This window comes from Elephantulus edwardii, unplaced genomic scaffold (genome assembly GCF_000299155.1).
Source record: "Elephantulus edwardii isolate Elephantulus edwardi_28Jun2011 unplaced genomic scaffold, EleEdw1.0 scaffold00021, whole genome shotgun sequence".
NCBI lineage: Eukaryota > Metazoa > Chordata > Mammalia > Macroscelidea > Macroscelididae > Elephantulus > Elephantulus edwardii.
The window spans coordinates 25,868,826-25,885,760 of NW_006399771.1; the positions used below are offsets into that span (position 1 = coordinate 25,868,826).

The 16,935-nt window shown below is 38.5% G+C and overlaps 1 protein-coding gene and 1 pseudogene across 1 annotated transcript in view; both read right to left on the reverse strand.

Moving 5' to 3' along the window:
- TRHDE (thyrotropin-releasing hormone degrading enzyme) overlaps nt 1-16,935 on the reverse strand; it is a 789,161-nt gene that overhangs the window by 232,335 nt on the left and 539,891 nt on the right. The window contains 1 exon segment of the mRNA XM_006882565.1: nt 301-366. Coding sequence (XP_006882627.1) covers nt 301-366 — 66 coding nt within the window.
- LOC102857481 overlaps nt 6,093-16,935 on the reverse strand; it is a 13,975-nt pseudogene continuing 3,132 nt past the window's right edge.

Here is a 16,935-nt window from a genome sequence, read left to right on the forward strand (position 1 = left end):
TTATATAAACTTATCTATAAAAAAAGAAGTAGGTTTTCTGAAAATCTATCAATTATATAGGTCTTACATAGTGAAGTAATTTCCATTTAAAAATGCAGATTCTAACATCATAATTTAAGGTTGGTTGGTTGATACAGTAAGCATGCTATACATGACTTATTTCTTTCACTAAAAGATACTGTTTACTGGACACATCCTAGTTTCCCAACAAATTTAGCTTTCTTTTCTTACTCATTTTCAAACCTCTTTATAAAATATTGACAAGAAGAATCTGAAGGGAAAAGAAAGTATTTTACTTACTTGCAAACCGCTTTGAAATACTGAGTGGCCCATAAAATTAGCCAGCATTCTAATTAAAGCCGCACCCTGTAGAAAAGAAAGTTAAAAAGAATTTAAACCCAGTAACACAACTCAAAAAGGTTCCTATAGAAACCAAAAAATAGTTGGTATCATCTATGTGATTCCAAAAAAATACAGACAAGGAACAAGAGTATCATGAAAATGTACACCCCACGCTTCTGAAAGTTTTATTGAGTATAAAACCTTGAGACTGAAGAACCTTAGTTAGCTGGAGAGAATATTTCAGGTCAATATTATGCTATAATTCAGTTTAAAGACATATTTTAATGAATAATCTTCATATAACAAAGAAAAAAGAAATTGCTATACTTAGGGGCTTATAAACTAGTAACGGAAAGCTAGTCATATTACTGAGTAATCATAGTAAGATACAAGTTTGGAGTATGCTATTTACTATACCCCTGGCACAAGCAAGAACATGTGTGTTTGGAGAGAAGAGCATGGGGATGACAAGTTTAAAGTCTGCTGCCATCGTGGCTAATACCCTCAGAAACAGAGGGCTGCTCTGAGTTGGAACTTACTCCATGGAAGGGAAAAATGTTTTTTAGCATTTACTATTCTGTGCAATTGTCACACTTCTGTATTTGTCAGCTTTCTGTCTTCTCTTTTCAGAAAACTCACTCTATGACGGCAGAGACCTGTCTTACTTGTTGGCTATATTACGCGGACTGGCACAGAGCAAGTGCCGAATAAGTATTTGCTGCGTAAATAAATGAAAGAATGGGTACAAATGTGGACAAATTGTCTCCTTAAAATTAAATTCAGTGAGCCAAGGCATGATTTCATTGTATTTTAAAGTTTGTGGTAGACTAAAAGGTGATGGATATGCTATGCTATGATATGATAAAGATCATTATGATGATGATGATAATAAAAATATTCCATTAAGGGTTTTATTAAAATGCTTCAAATATCTTAATTCATATCAACTGTATGAGGTAGGTATTCCTTTTGTAGAGGCTGTAAGTCTGCACAGCTGTGACGCAATAAATGTATGAAGCTACGGAGTTTGATGTGGTCTACACATCTACATGAGAAAAGATAAAAGATGATTATGGATAGCTAATACTTCTTATATTAAGTCTGGTCCTGCAAAAGTGATTGATACTGGATGAGAAGAAAAAACACAATCAACTTGAACTTGAGGTGTAGGCAAGATGGAACTGGAAAAATTAGCTCATACATGGATGGAACTTGGACAAACTAGCAGAAAGCACCAAAGCTACTGTAAGGCAATGTGATTCAATAGAACAAATGATCAATGTAGTATTTAAAGAAAGAAAAGATGCTCAACCCACAGGACCACAAGAGAAGGTAAGTTTGATGATTTGCTTCACTTCCTTTGCCTCCCTTCAAGATGTCATTTAATATTTACATTTCTAAGCTTTAGTGTCCTAGTTGTAAGAATTAGTGCTGCAGTCCAAAGGTATGTGGTTTGAATCCATCAGCTGCTCTTCCAGAGAGGATGAGCAATCTCCTTTTGTGTGATTGTTGTTTTTGTTGTTGTTAAGTGTCATTGAGATGAATATGATCTATAACAAACCTATGAACTACAGATCTGAACCCTGTCCTATCCTGTGCCATCTTCACACTTCCTGACACACTAGGGCCCACTGTGGCAGGCACCGCGTCAATCCACCTGGCTGAGGGTCTTCCTCTCTTTGACCAACCGTCTGTTCTTCCAAGCATAATATCCCTCTCCATGGAAAGACTCTCTTAGCAAATACCTGAAGTATGTGAGGCAAAGCTTTATCATCTTTGTCTCCAAAGAGCACTCTGGCTGCACTTTCTCCAAGACATATTTATTCTTTTGTAAGTTTACGGGATGTTCGGTACTCTTCTCCAACACCACAGCTCAAACTTATCGATTCTTCTTCTGTCATCCTTATTCACTATTCAAATCTCAGAAATATACAAGTGATCAGAAAGATCATGGCCTGGAACAGACACATCTTAGTCCTCAAACTGACTTGCCAGTTGATATGCCTTCTGATTTTCTGAATGCTGGTACCAAGGATGTTGATTTGTATCCAAGTAAGATGACGTTGTTGACAATTTCCATCTTTTCTCCATGTATCATGATGTTTCCTATCAGTCCAATGGTAAGAATTCTTATTTCCTTGATGTTGAAAATCATATGAACAGTACACCTGTGTTATTACTGCCTCTGAAAACTTGCTGGAGGTTTAGCTATGGGTTGGTTTTGACTTAGTGACACACAACAAGAAGGATAGGCCTAGACAGATAACAAGTAACCTACCAATAGGGAAATCTAGTGACTGAATGGTAAGAAATCACACTGCAATCCCAAAGGCATGTTAAATTCACCAACTGCTCCATGGGAAAAGGATGGACAAACTACTCCTATTTGATCTTTTGTTATTGTTGTAATGTGCTGTTGAGCCGCCTACGATGCCTCACGATCCTAACAACAGCCCTAAACCCTTCTCTGTCCTGGGCCAGTCTCACTGTCTCCGACACACCCACCCCATTACTTCAGTTACTGAATGAATCCAGCTCATAGAGGGTCTTCCTCCCCTGTTCTGTCCCTCCACCCTCCCAAGCATGACGTCCCTTTCCAAGGACTGGTCCCTTTTTGCAGCATGTTCAAAGAATGTCAGACAAAGCCTCAGAATCCTTGCCTCCAAGGGGCAGTCCGGTTTAACCTTCTCCAGGATGAATCTGTTCATCTTCTTAGCAGTCCATAGAATATTCAATACTATTCTCCAGCACCACAGCTTAAAGGCATCAATTCTCCTTCTATTCTCCCTAGTTATTGTCCAGCTGTCTGTTGCATAGCAAGTGATTGCAAAGACTATGGCCTGTATCAGGCGCACCTTAGTCTCCAGAGTGAGACCATTGCTCTTCAGTACTCTGGCGAGGTCCCTAGCAGCAAACTTTCCCATCATGATACATCTTTTAATTTCCTGGCTGATGGTGCCCAGAGTGTTGACCATGGAGCCAAGCAAACTAAAGCTGTAAACAATCTCAATCTCTTCACCATCCATCCTGATGCTGCCAATTGGCCCAGTGGTGAGAAGCTTTGTCTTTCTGATATTAAGACTCAGTCCATATTTGATTTACTATCTCTAAAACCTGTTAGAGGGGCAAATATGAGTTGGTTATGATTCAATGGAACATAGCAGCAATGAACAATTAACTTGGTCACCTCTATTAGAAAATACTTCTAAGAGAGGTTAAAAACAAATAAACAAGAATTTAAATGCATAGGGTACCTGGCAGATTCTAAAAAATATATACATCTTGACTCTAAACAAGTTTTCACTCTTATAATGGCTGTTTATGCAGAGCTATATCATGCAAAATCAACTGAAAAGATAATGAAATTGGATGCTATAAGACCATGAAATAATGAATATATTTATTGCATATTTTACTATTTAAAGGAAATTTTGAGAAATAGAATGTAAATTTCTTTTGATGGAATACTACAAAAGAGATAATGGAAAATTGCATTACAGACACATACATTCCCAGAGATTACAATTCATGTATTCAACAATAGTGTTAACTATTCTGCATGTCTGTCTTGTAGAGATAATTTTAGTCTGAAGCAGTAAGTTCTTTAATGAGGTAACCAGTTGACATTAGCCTTAGGAACTGCAGCTTAGATGAGGGGGAAAAGGAAAGTCCACTGAATGAGACACCCTTCAACTAGCCAAGAGTGAGGAATAAGGGAGAAAATTATTCTGTGGAGAACATAAGACAGAATGTTTGTGTGGGTTTTGTGGTGTGTTTTTTTTTTTTAAGATTTAGGACCTCTGTGGCACTAAATAATATTAATATTTTTTAAATCTATTTGGGTATCAGTAGCCACAATCAAGAACTTTCTCCTAAGTTCTCATTCTTCTCCCAACTTTGTTGCAAGTACTTGACAATCCACGTATTTGAGGTAATTTAAGTAGGCCATCTGGTATAAATGTAAAAATTCTTCTCTACTTTTTAAGTTTTCCCTCAAATTGAAGAATCATCAATAACAATTTGACTAAAATAAATATCTCCACAAAGGTTGACTGAGTACTGTTTCATAATTGACTAGAGAAACAAACAAACAAAAAAAGTCTTGGAGTGGATATTTCTATGTGTTCTTTCTAAAATGCTTCAACTATGGAAGAGTAGATTATAAAGCAGCAAAGCCTAAGCAAAATGGTATGCTGGTTTTAAAAGAAAAAAAAATCTTTATTTTATAGTTTCCAATTCGCATTCATTACAAATTCAAACAAAGGTTCTCACCACTGGGCTGAACAACACCATCATCATAGACAGTGAAGAGATTGAGACTGTTAACAGCTTTAGTTTGCTTGACTACACAAACAACACTCTTAATACCAGCAGCCAGGAAATCAAAAGATGAATTACATTGGAAAAGTCTGCTGTCAGGGACCTTTTCAGAGTACTGAGAACATCAATGTCAGGTTGGAGACTAAGGTGCACCTGATCCAGGCCATGGTCTTTGTAATTACTTGCTATGCAACAGAAAGTTGGACAATGACTAGGGATGTTAGAAGGAGAATTGATGACTTTTTGCTGTGATGCTGGAGAAGAGTACTGAATATACCATGAACTTCTAGTAAAACAAACAGGTTTGTCCTAAAGAGGGTGAAACCAGGCTGCTCCTTTGAGGCAACAATTATGAAGCTTCGTTTAGCATACTTTGGGCATGTTGCAAGGAGAGACATCATGCTTGGGAAGATGGAGGGACAGGCAGGAGAGGGAGACCCTCAATGAGATGGATTGATTCAGTCACGGGTAATTGGGGGAGGTGTGTCAGAGACAATAACGTTGGTATACGACAAAGCAGGGCTAAGAGCTGTTGTACATAGGATCACTATGAGTCACAAGTGACTTGACAGTATATAATAACAATAACTTCTCTCTAACCACTGAACTAGTTCAGACTCAGGACCTCTATTGAGTTTTGGAGGCTGCAAATCTCAAATTTTACTGAGAAGATGGTCTATCTCTCTCCTCTGGAGCAGCTGGTGGATTTGAACCAATGGAGATGCATGACTTTTGGTTAGCAACTCAATATGTCACAAATTACAGCTCCAGAGATTCCTTATTTCTTTTCAAACATCTCTATGAATATGAGTTTTCATAAGAAAAACATTTAGATTAATTTAACTTAGTACAAGGCAGCTGCAACCAGACCAGAGACACAATAATTCATTTCTAACATTTTGAGAATTGTTTGCTAAAATGCTAGGATTTTCCCATATATAACTTTAAGGTTTCATGAATTGTCACTGAAGAAGTGTATCAAACAAGCTTCAATTATCATAAAATCATCCCAAATTTGAATTTGCAAATACTGGACAAATAAAGTTATTGATTCTTCTGATATGCTGGGTTTTTTCCCTCCTATGCCTTTGACTTTTTTTTTCTCTTTTTATCTTCTGCACACTTGTGTAAGTCAATAAAATGTATGCATTTATGATTCAATCTGGGGACCAGATTAGAATTCCCTTTAGAACTTATCATCTCTGCTCCTTGAATTTCCTTGACAAGCTCTGCTCTCCTCCTCTACATTTCCCATCTAATCTATCCACCCCAAGGGCAGAAACTGTCAGTTCTGTAGCTGACCTGACCCCTGTTCTCTGGAGAGTGAGACTAAAAATCTCAAGCAGTCAATGCAAGCTTTCTTTCAGAACAGAATAACTGTCTTCAGATGATTTAAGTGCTTCCCTCAAGGTACATGACTTGGTCTCTTGTCAGGCTATAAAAACTACCAATTTAGCATGATCTAATGACAAAGAAGCCTTTCTTGCCATGAGGAATCGGTCCATTTTCATGTCTAGGTTAACTGAAGGCCTGTGCTAACAGAAAATAAAGTCAATAGTTATCATCAACATTTTAAAAGCTATACAATATCACTGCTTTTGGAATTGAGAGTTAATTAACTTTTAGAAAATATGGTAGATCTGTCCTCTTGAGCATTTTACAGTCTCCAGAGTGGCATCACTCTTTTATATTTAATGTTGCCTGTATTCGACAAAATAATAAAACCCCTTTATTTCATATAATTTCATAGCCAAATAGACTTCCCAGCCATCTCATTAACTCAATATATAGTAATCAACTACAATAAATACTTACTGGAGAGGATCAAAGACTATAGCCTTCAATATGGATCACATCTCAGCATTAAGAGGACACAAATCTTTACCACTAGATTCATAGTCAACATCATGATGGATGGAGAGAGAAATGGTTGAAATTGTCAATGATTTGCTCTTACTTGGATCCATAATCAACATCCTTGGTACCAGAACTCAGTAGATCAGAAGCCATACTGCTTTGGGCAAATCCAGTGTCATGGATTTCTCCAAATTAATGGGGAGAAATTATGTCACTTTGAAGATGAAGTTGTGGATGATTCAATCTTTTCAAACTCTTGCTTCCATCTGAGAACTGTATCATGAATAATGATGGCAGAAGAATTGATGCCTCTGTATTGTGGTGTTGGCGAAGAGTTCTGAAAATCCTACATACTACCAAAAGACCAAACAGATATGTTTTGGAAAAAGTATAGCCAGAATAGTCCTTGAAGGCAAAGATGGCAAAATGTCATCTTATTTATTTTGGGCTTGATGTACGAAGTGTTATTCCTTGGAAAAGGATATTATGCTTAAAAAAGAGTCCCTAAAGGTGGGGAAGACCCTCATTAAGACGGATTAACACAGTGACTACAGCAATGAGCTTAAGAGTGTCAGAGATGATGTGGACAGCACAGAAAGGACAAAGTTCAGATTTGTAGTTCAGAAAGTAGCAATTAGTCATATTCAACTCGAAAACACCTAACAGCAACAACATAAATGAGTTTGGTGTCTCTGGGGGCTTGTTGTTGTTAGATGCTGTTGAGTTGAGTAGGGCTCATAATGACCTTATGAACAACAGACCTGCCCCCTGTACTATCCTTTGCCATCCCCATACACTCTAATACACATGACCCAACTGCTGAAATCACGGTGTCCATCCATCTCCTTGAGGGTCTTCTAATCTTTAGTTGACCTTCCACCTTTCCAAGCATGATGTCTTCTCCGAAGGAATCACTTCTAGCAACATGCCAAAGCATCATCATCTTGGCCTAGAAAGAACATTCTGGATGTACTTTTTCCAAGACAAAAATCTTTGTTCTTTTGACAATCTAAGGGGGATATTCAATACTCTTCACCTAAATCACAACTTGAAGGCATCAATTCTTCTTTCATCCTTACACACTGTCCAGCACTCAGATGTGTATCAAGTGATTGAAAAGAATTCAATGGCCTCAATCAAGCATACTTTAATCTTCAGACTAGCACTATTGTTCTTCAGTATTTTGGAGAGATCCCTGAGAGCAGACCTGTCCAGAGCAGTATGTCTCCTGATGTCCTGGCAACTGGTATAAAGGGTGTATATTGTTGACTCAAGCAAGATGAAATAATTGAGAACATTAACCCTTTGTCCCTCTATCATGATTTACCCACTGGCCCAGTGGTGAAGATTTTTGCCTTCTTAATGTTGAACTGTAACCCAGTTTGAAGACTGCAGTCCTTGATTTTCTGTAGTGTCTTGTGGTAAGGATTTGCACTGCCAAAACAAAAGTATGCAGCTAAATCTACCAGCCATTTTGTAGAAGATAGGCAATCTCCTTCTCTGAGATTTACTGCAGCTGAAAACCCACTGAAGGATTAATTCTTCCTCCACTTTATATAACAATAATAAATGAAGTACAAGAAAGCTCACATTTCTTACTATAAAGATAACGAACTCTGACCAGTTGTTTTTTACACCCCCCCCCCCAAATCACTGAAGCCCTTTCATAATTCCTTTAAAGGATTTGTTCACCAAGTGTTTACAAAACTGTAATTGTTGTTGTTTGTTGTTATGTGCCGTCGAGTCGTTTGCGACTCATAGCGACCCTATGAACAACAGCCCTAAACCCTGCTCCATCCTGCGCCAACCGCACTGCCTCTGATACACCCATCCCGATTACCCCAGTCACCGAATCAATCCATCTCATAGAGGGTCTTCTCCTCCTGCGCTGTCCCTCCACCCTCCCAAGCATGATGTCCCTCTCCAAGGACCCCCTCCTGGCAACATGTCCAAAGTATGTCAGATGAAGCCCCAGAATCCTTGCCTCCAAGGAGCAGCTTGGTTTAATCCTCTCCAAGATGAATCTGTTTGTTTTCCTGGCAGTCCATGGTACATTCAGTACTCTTCTCCAGCACCACAGCTCAAAAGCATCCACTCTCCTTCTGTCCTCCCTAGTCATTGTCCAACTCTCCAATGCATAACAAGCGATTGCAAAGACCACGGACTGTATCAGGCACACCTTAGTCTCCAGAGAGACACCATTGTTCCTGAGTACTTTAGAGAGGTCCCTAACAGCAGACTTTCCCATCACGATATGCTTTTTGATTTCCTGACTGCTGGTGCCAAGAGTGTTGACTGTGTAGCCGAGCAAACTGAAGCTGTGAACAATCTCAATCTCTTTGCCATCCATCCTGATGCTGCCAATTGGTCCAGTGGTGAGAATCTTTGTCTTCTTGACATTGAGCCTCAGTCCATACTGAAGGCTGCCATCCTTGACCCTTCGCAGCAAGTGCATGAGGTCCTCCTCAGTTTCAGCAAGCAGGGTTGTGTCATCTGCATAACGCAGATTGTTAATAGATCTTCCACCAATCCTGATGCCACAATTCTCCTCATAGAGCCCACCCTCTTGGATAATCTGCTCTGCATACATGTTGAAAAGGTATGGAGACAGGATGCATCCCTGGCGTACACCCTTTCCAATTTTGAACCATGCAGTGTTACCCTGCTCTGTTCTGACTACTGCCTCTATATACTTGATTTTCATCCAAACTCCCTGACTTGAAGAGAGAGTGAACACTTAAGAAGATCAAGGAGCTTTATACGTTGTTGTTGTGTTGTTGATTATTGCTGTCGAGTTGAGTGTGATTTATAGCAACTCTATAAACAAAATTTCTATAACCATCACTGTTTCTCCAAGTTCATAGAGTTTTCAGAGGCATGTAGTTTAGGAAGTGGATGCCACTCCTGCTTTCAAACCTGTCTTAAATGGGGAGCTCCACCAAACACTGCCTATCATGGGCAGCCATTATGGCTTTTGACCCCCAATGACACAAGGTTCAGCATCACAGCAAACCCAAATTACCTCAGTGCAGCTAACTGACAGAAGACTGCTGTACAACTTAGAAGAATTTTCCTCCAACATAAAATAACACTAGACCCTTGGGCCCAACCAACTTTTAAATGCAAGGGATATATGGAGATTATATAGATATGGAGATTGTGTGTATGTGTGTGTGTGTGTGCATATATTAGATATATATATATATATATATATATATATATAAAGGCCTTAATCTTTTCTATAACTATCTTTGTTTCTCCAAGTTCACAGACTTTCCAGAGACATGTGGTTTAGGCAGTGGATACCACTCCTGCTTCCAAACTTGAATCAATCTCGAGTCAATCTGGGAGCTCCACCTATGGCATAGTTAGTTGTTCCACTACAGCATTTGAAACTGAAAAGATTGAGTGTCACAGCAAACCCAGATTACCTCATCATACCAAATTGACCATAGTGCTACATGACTTAGAAGAATGTGTTCTTCCTACAGTGGTTTTAGAATTTTAAGTATAATTAAACAAGATAGCTAAATATAGACTAGGGAAATACTAAAGGAGAAACTGCTAATAACTGCTTTTTGTTTATTTCAGTTTTAGGGTTTATAACAAATATTCCATACAAGTATGCTTATAAACTCATTTATCATGTAGTATTTTTTACTCACCTTCTTTCATGTAAGTTTCTCATGAAAATAAATTTTATTCTATAATGCAAAAATCTGCATGTTTTTTAATCTTGTAGACATGAAACATCTCCAAGGTACTGTGTCCTCTTGTTTTTTTCTCTGCTTATCCCTGTCCCCTGTCAGTGCCTATCTGAGAGAAAGTGTTCCTTTACAGTCGTAAATTGATGATACGCACACAGCAATTCCTTCTGATTCTTGAAGGCTTGCTATTCAGCCAGAATATACCACTTTGTTTCTTCATTGGAGTTTCTTCATTGATAATTCATTGATAAGTAATCCTTCCTTCCTGAAGACAGGGAGAGCTTCTAAGCTAACGTATTCCTTCCCATATGCTTATTGGGGAAAAAAATCCTGTACTTAATATCCTGAAGAATATAAACAGAAATGTCACAAGTGTCTGTCAAAGGATCTTAAAACCTAGAAGAGGAGAACTTGTAAAGAATAAATGATGAATGATAAAGAAAACATTATGTGTGTTTAAGAAGCAAGGCAATAATTGTTTCAGGATGAGTGAATGATAGAGGCGATTTAAAGAGACAGCATTTGTGTTGAACTTTGAATGATACGGTTCCTGAATAAAGTTAAGAGGATACTGGATGAGTAATGCAGACAAGGCCTTTGCACAGTCATGCTAATTCAAAGTGGCAAGCACAAAGAGGGATCATAATACTGAAAAACAAAGGACAAAGGACTAAATCAAGGACAATTAACAACAACAACAAAAAAAGACAGAGACTAAATATGAACACTAAGGAATTTGACCTTTGCTAAAGGATCAAGAAGGATTTCAGAGAGGTAATAAAAATTCAGAATTTATGATATTTTACAACAAACTTATGGCTGACTCTGAGAAGAATGGTACTCCCAGAAGAGATGACGGTGCTTTGTAAAACCTATACTTGGACCAGCAGTCATCAGAACAGTGCAAGGAGACACTGCATGGTTCAAAATTGGAAGGGTATATGCCAGTGATGTGTTCTGTCTCCATACCTTTTAAATTTATATGCAGAAAAGATCACCGGGGAGACTGGGCTGTATGAGGAGGAATGTGGCATCACAATTGAAGAAAGATTCATCAACAACTTGCGCTGTGCAGATGGCACAACCCTGCTTGTTTAAACTGAGGAGGATGTGAAGCACTTGCTGTGGAAGATCAAGGACTCCAGTCTTCAATATGGATTGAAGTGTAACATCAAGAAAACAAAGATTCTCACCACTGGACCGATTGGCTGCATTACGATAGGTGGTAAAGAGATTGATATTGCTAACAGCTTTAGTTTGTTTGGTTCCACAATCAACACTCTTGGTACCAGCAGCCAGGAGCCAGGAAATCAAGAGACAAATTGCATTGGGAAAGTCAGCTATCAGGGACCTCTCCTAAGTACTGAAGAGCAACACGTCAGGCTGGTGACTAAGATATGCTTGATCCAGATGATAGTCTTCACAATTGCTTGCTATGCATCAGAGAGCTGGACAATGACTAGGGATGGTAGAAAGAGAATTGATGCCTTTGAGCTGTGGTGCTAGAGAAGAATATTGACTATACCATGGACTTCCAGGATAACAAACAGGTTTGCCCCAAGAGGGTGAAGTCAGGCTGCTCCTTGGAAGCAAGGATTCTGAGTCTTTATCTGACATACTCTGGGGATGTTGTAAGGAGGGACCAGTCCTTGGAAAGAGACATCAAGCTTGGAAAGGCAGAAGGATGGAGAATGAGAGGAAGACCATCGATAAGACAGATTGATTCAGTGATTGAGATAAAAAGGGTAGGTGTGTCAGGGACAGTAAAGTTGGCACAGGATAGAGCAGGCTTCGTGGCTGTTATACATAGGGTCGCTTTGAGTCTCAAGCAACTTGATGGCACATAACAACAACAACAACAACAACAACAATAAACCAAGTCTAGCACTGATTACTAGATTTCAACTCGGCAATCTTCTATTGTATTTCTGAAGTTGAAAGTCTTTATAAGGATAAGGCTGTCCATCTTTTCCTTATGGAGCAAATGGTGTATTCAAACTTCCTGAAGCCCAGCATAAAATGCACTATGTCTAATGGTACCAATGAATATTAAAAAAAAAAAAAGAAAAAGAAAAAGTTTTAAGGAAGAAAACTAAGATCCTTTTTAACTTTAAAGGCTGAATTGCTGGAAAGTGACCTTAGCAGATATACAGAACTTAGGTTTGAAGAATGAAACACCAATGATACAAGATCAGATTAGATGTGGGATGATAGCAAAGATATCAACCATGAAGAAAGCAAAAGGTCATTACAAAGAAAGAAAAAACCAAATGGGATGTCTGAAGAGACTCTAAAAATTACACTAGAGAATTGATGAGAAGCAAAAATAAAGGGAAAACATGCCAAAGTAAAAGAGGTGAATGGAAGATTTCAAAGGAGGCTCCAGAACACAAAGAAAGTATCATAATGGAATGTGCAGAGAGCTAGAATTGGAGAACAAAAAGGGAAGAACTCACACTGCATTTCTCAAGCTAAGAGAACTGAAAAACAAATTTAAACCTGAACTTGTAATATGGAAAGATGTTGTTCTTAGGTGCCGTCAAGTCAGGTATAAGTCATAGCAACACTATGAACAAAAGATCTGAACTATGTTCTATCCTGCACCATTCTTACACTTCCTGACACACAACAGCCCATTGCAATAGTCACCACGTCAGTCCACCTGGTGAAGGGTCTTCCTCTCCTTCATCAAACCTCCACCCTTCCTAGAATCATGTATTTCTTCAAGAAATAGTCCTTCCTAGCAACATGTATAAAGCATGTGAGGCAAAGCCTTATCATTTTTGTCTCTGAAGTGTATGTACTCCGGCTGCCTCCTCTCCAAAATACAGCTGTTAATTGTCTTGGCTGTCCAAGGGACGTTCAGTGCTCTTCTCCAACACCACAGCTCAAAAACATCAATTCTTTTCCTGTAATCTTTACTCATTGCCCAGCTCTTAGATGCACAGCAAGTAAATAGAAAGACTATTGCTTGAATCAGGTGAACCTTAGTCTTGAAACTGACATTATTACTCCTCAGTAATTTGGAAAAGTCCTAACTTCACATTTTCCCAGTGCAATGTGTCTCCTTATTTCCTAACTGCTTGTACCAAGTGTGTTAATGGTGAATCCAAGCAAGATGAAACTGTTGACAGTTTCAATCTTCTCTCCATTAAATATGATGGTCCAGTGGTACGAATCTTTGTTTTCTTGACACTGACATGCAATCTATACTAAAGGCTGCATTCCTTGTTCTTCTACAAGTGCTTCAAGTCCTCCTCACTTTCAGATAGTGTCATCTGCTTATTACTGCAGGCTATTGATGAGTCTCCCTCCAATCCTCATGTCACATTCTTCTTCAGAGAGTCCAGCTTCTTGGATAATTTGCTCAGCATACGGACTGAATAGGTATGCAGAGAGAATAGAACCTTGGCACAGTCCTTTCCAATTCCAAACCAAGCAGTGCTTCCCTGCTCCATTCACACAACAGCGTTATGGCCCAGGTATAGCTTTTATATGAGCACAATCAAGTGCTCTGGGATTCCTATTCTTTCTAATGCCGGCCACAACTTGTTATGATACACACACTAAGTGTCTTTGCATAGTCAATAAAGCACAAATAGACATTCTTTTAGTACTCCTTACTTTCAGCCAGGATCCATCTCACATCAGCAATGACATCCTGGTGCCATGTCCTCTTCTAAATCCTGCCTGAACTTTTGGCACATTGTTTTATAATACTTTGTTTTCTCGAGCTGCCCTTTAAAATCTTCTGTTCATCTCTTTACAATAGCAATTCTTCCTTTTTTTGAGCTTTTCTATGTTTTAGCGCAATTTTGGGAGTCTTTTCTGATGTCCATTTGGTCTTTCCTTTCTTCTCTGTCTTTTTTATGATCTTGTGCTTTCTGCATGGATAATATCCCCCATGTCATCTCACAGTTCATCTGATCTTGACTGCTGCACTCAGTGCCTCATATTCTTGACATAGTGTTCAAATTCAGAAGAAAGAAAGTTAAGATTGTATATTGGTTCCTGTGGACTTGTATTTTCTTCAGCTTAAATTTGAACTTCAACGTGAGTAACAATGGTCTGCTCCAGAGTCGGCACCTGCCCTTATTGTGACTATTGATATTTAGCCTATCCAATGATTCTTTTAACACGTGTAATCATTCTAGTTCCTCTGCAATACATCAGGTGAGATATATATGTCATTTGTCTTATTTTTAAAAAGTTTTTGCAATGAATAATCATTGATTGTGTAAGAGTGAATCATTATCTAGCCTCACTTTCTACTCCAAGGCCATAATTTCTGACTATGATTCATTGTTGTCTCCAACTTTTGCATTCCATTTACTAATTATGAATGAACCTTGATTGAATCAATTTCAAGCTGCACAAGTTTGGCAGATATTTTCAATTTCTTCAAGCTTTAGAGATTGGTGCATATATCTGAATACAAGTTGTAGTAACAGTTTTTTCAAGTATGTAACAGGTTTTTATGGTACAGATAATATTCTATCATTCACAGCATGGCAACATTGCATTTAAGGATAGATCATGAAATGGCTTTTGGGACTATGAATGTAACAACAACTGTACCTTTTAGGGAAATGCTAGGAATTCAAGCTGGATTTAGAAAAGTAAAAAATAAAAGAAAAGGGAGAGAAAGAAAATAAAAAGTAGAAAAAAAACCACCAAAGCCAAAAACGGTCCACATTTCTCCTGTGGAGGACCTGGTGGATTTTTACCACGTGTTTGGGTTGGCAGTGCAAATCCTTACTATTAAGTCACCAGAGGTCCCTGTATTTAACTATATTTATTTTTATATTTTCCAAGGTATGACAACAGAAATAAAATGCCCAATTCGGAATATACCTCACTCACAAATTGACTACCAAAAAGGAAGGCTGAAAAAGAGAAAGGACTAGAAATAAAAATTAATTTGACATAAGTAAGCAGAATGGATACTCTGTCACTCCAGTAACCCACAAGGAGCCTTGGGGTTCTCCTTAGTTTACTGTTCTCTAAGGCCACACATTTATCTCTGCACAGCGGAATTATTCCACAGCCTCCTACTGACAACTCCAGATGTATTGTCTCCTCCACCAAACCTGCCTTTAGCAAATTTTGTACTGTGGGTTGTATGTGAACATAGATAAAAAGTTGATTTTTGCTCTATTAAAAACGAGAAAAGAATAAATAAAAACACTGATATGTATAATACACTGATTATATATTTAGCTCTGATACACACACACAGCATGCACTTCTAGGAGAACAATCAAGTTCATTCTAGAGAGGGTGAAACCAGGCTGATCTTTGGAGGCAAGGATTCTGAAGCTTTATCTGACATATTTAGGACATGTTGCAAGGTGGGACCAGCCCTTGGAGAGGAACGTTATGCTTGGGAGGGTGGAGGGACAGTGCAAGAGAGGAAGACACTGGATAAGATGTATTGATTCGGTGACTGAGGTAATGGGGATAAGTGTGTCAGAGACAAGACTGACACAACATGGAGAAGGGTTTAGGGCCGTTGTACATAGGGTCGTTATGAGTTAACGGGCCACTCAACTGCACATAACAACAACAAAGAGGTGCAAAACAAAACCATAATGAGATACCATCTCACTCCAGTAACAAGTAAATTTTAACAGGGCAGCAAATAATAAATGTTGGAGAGGATGTGCCAAGAAAGGAACTCACACATTGTTGGTGGGATTGTAAAATGGTACAGCCATTCTGGAAGGCAGTTTTATGCTTCTTCAAAAAGCTGACATAGAAATTCCATATGACCCAGCTATTCCGTTACTTGGAATTCTATTACCATGAGAAAATAAGAACTGAGGCACAAACGAAAATTTGTACACCAGTGTTCATAGCAGCATTATTCACCATTTAAGACCATAGAATTAGCCCAAGTGTCCCACCACAAACAAATGGATTGAGAAATTATGGTACATTCACACAATGGAATACTATGTAACATACAGGAGTAATGACTTTTTAAATTATTATCTAACTTTTTATGAACTGGAGAGCATTATTCTGAGTGAACTAACTCAGTCCCACAAGGACAAATATTGTATAAAACCATTATTATAGAATGAGTATAAGGATCCAAGGGGGGTGAGGGAAGGTGGAAGCCAACAGATGAGGATGTGCAGGGAGAGGGGAGTTTAATCATGGAGTTAGTTGTGCAATTTGATGGATGAGGGGATGAGGGAAATTGGAAGAATCTGTTCTTGAAAAGAATGTATTAAAAAAAAATAAAAGAAGGCATTCAAATTTTGTAAATAAACTAATATACATTGGGGGGAAAAAAGGAGGGAGGAAGACCCTCAGTGAGATGGATTGATTCAGTGACTGAGGTAATGGGGTAGGTGTGTCAGAGACAGTAAGATTGGCACACAATAGAGCACGGTATAGGGCTGTTGTACATAAGGTCACATTGAGATCCAGCAGACTCAATGGCACAAAACAACACGTATATAGTGGCCTAGTAGAAAGAAAGTATGTGCTGCAATCCCAAAGGTTTATGATTCAAGGTAACCAGCTTCTCCATGGGACATAGATGGACAATCACCTTCCCTGTGATTAATTGCCTCTGAAAACCCACTAGAGGGTCATTTATGTATGGGTCTCTTCCAAGTCTATGGTCAACAATAAGTATATATAACCCCCAAACCCCCAAACTAATATTCTGATTAATTATTTTCTTTTTTGTATATTT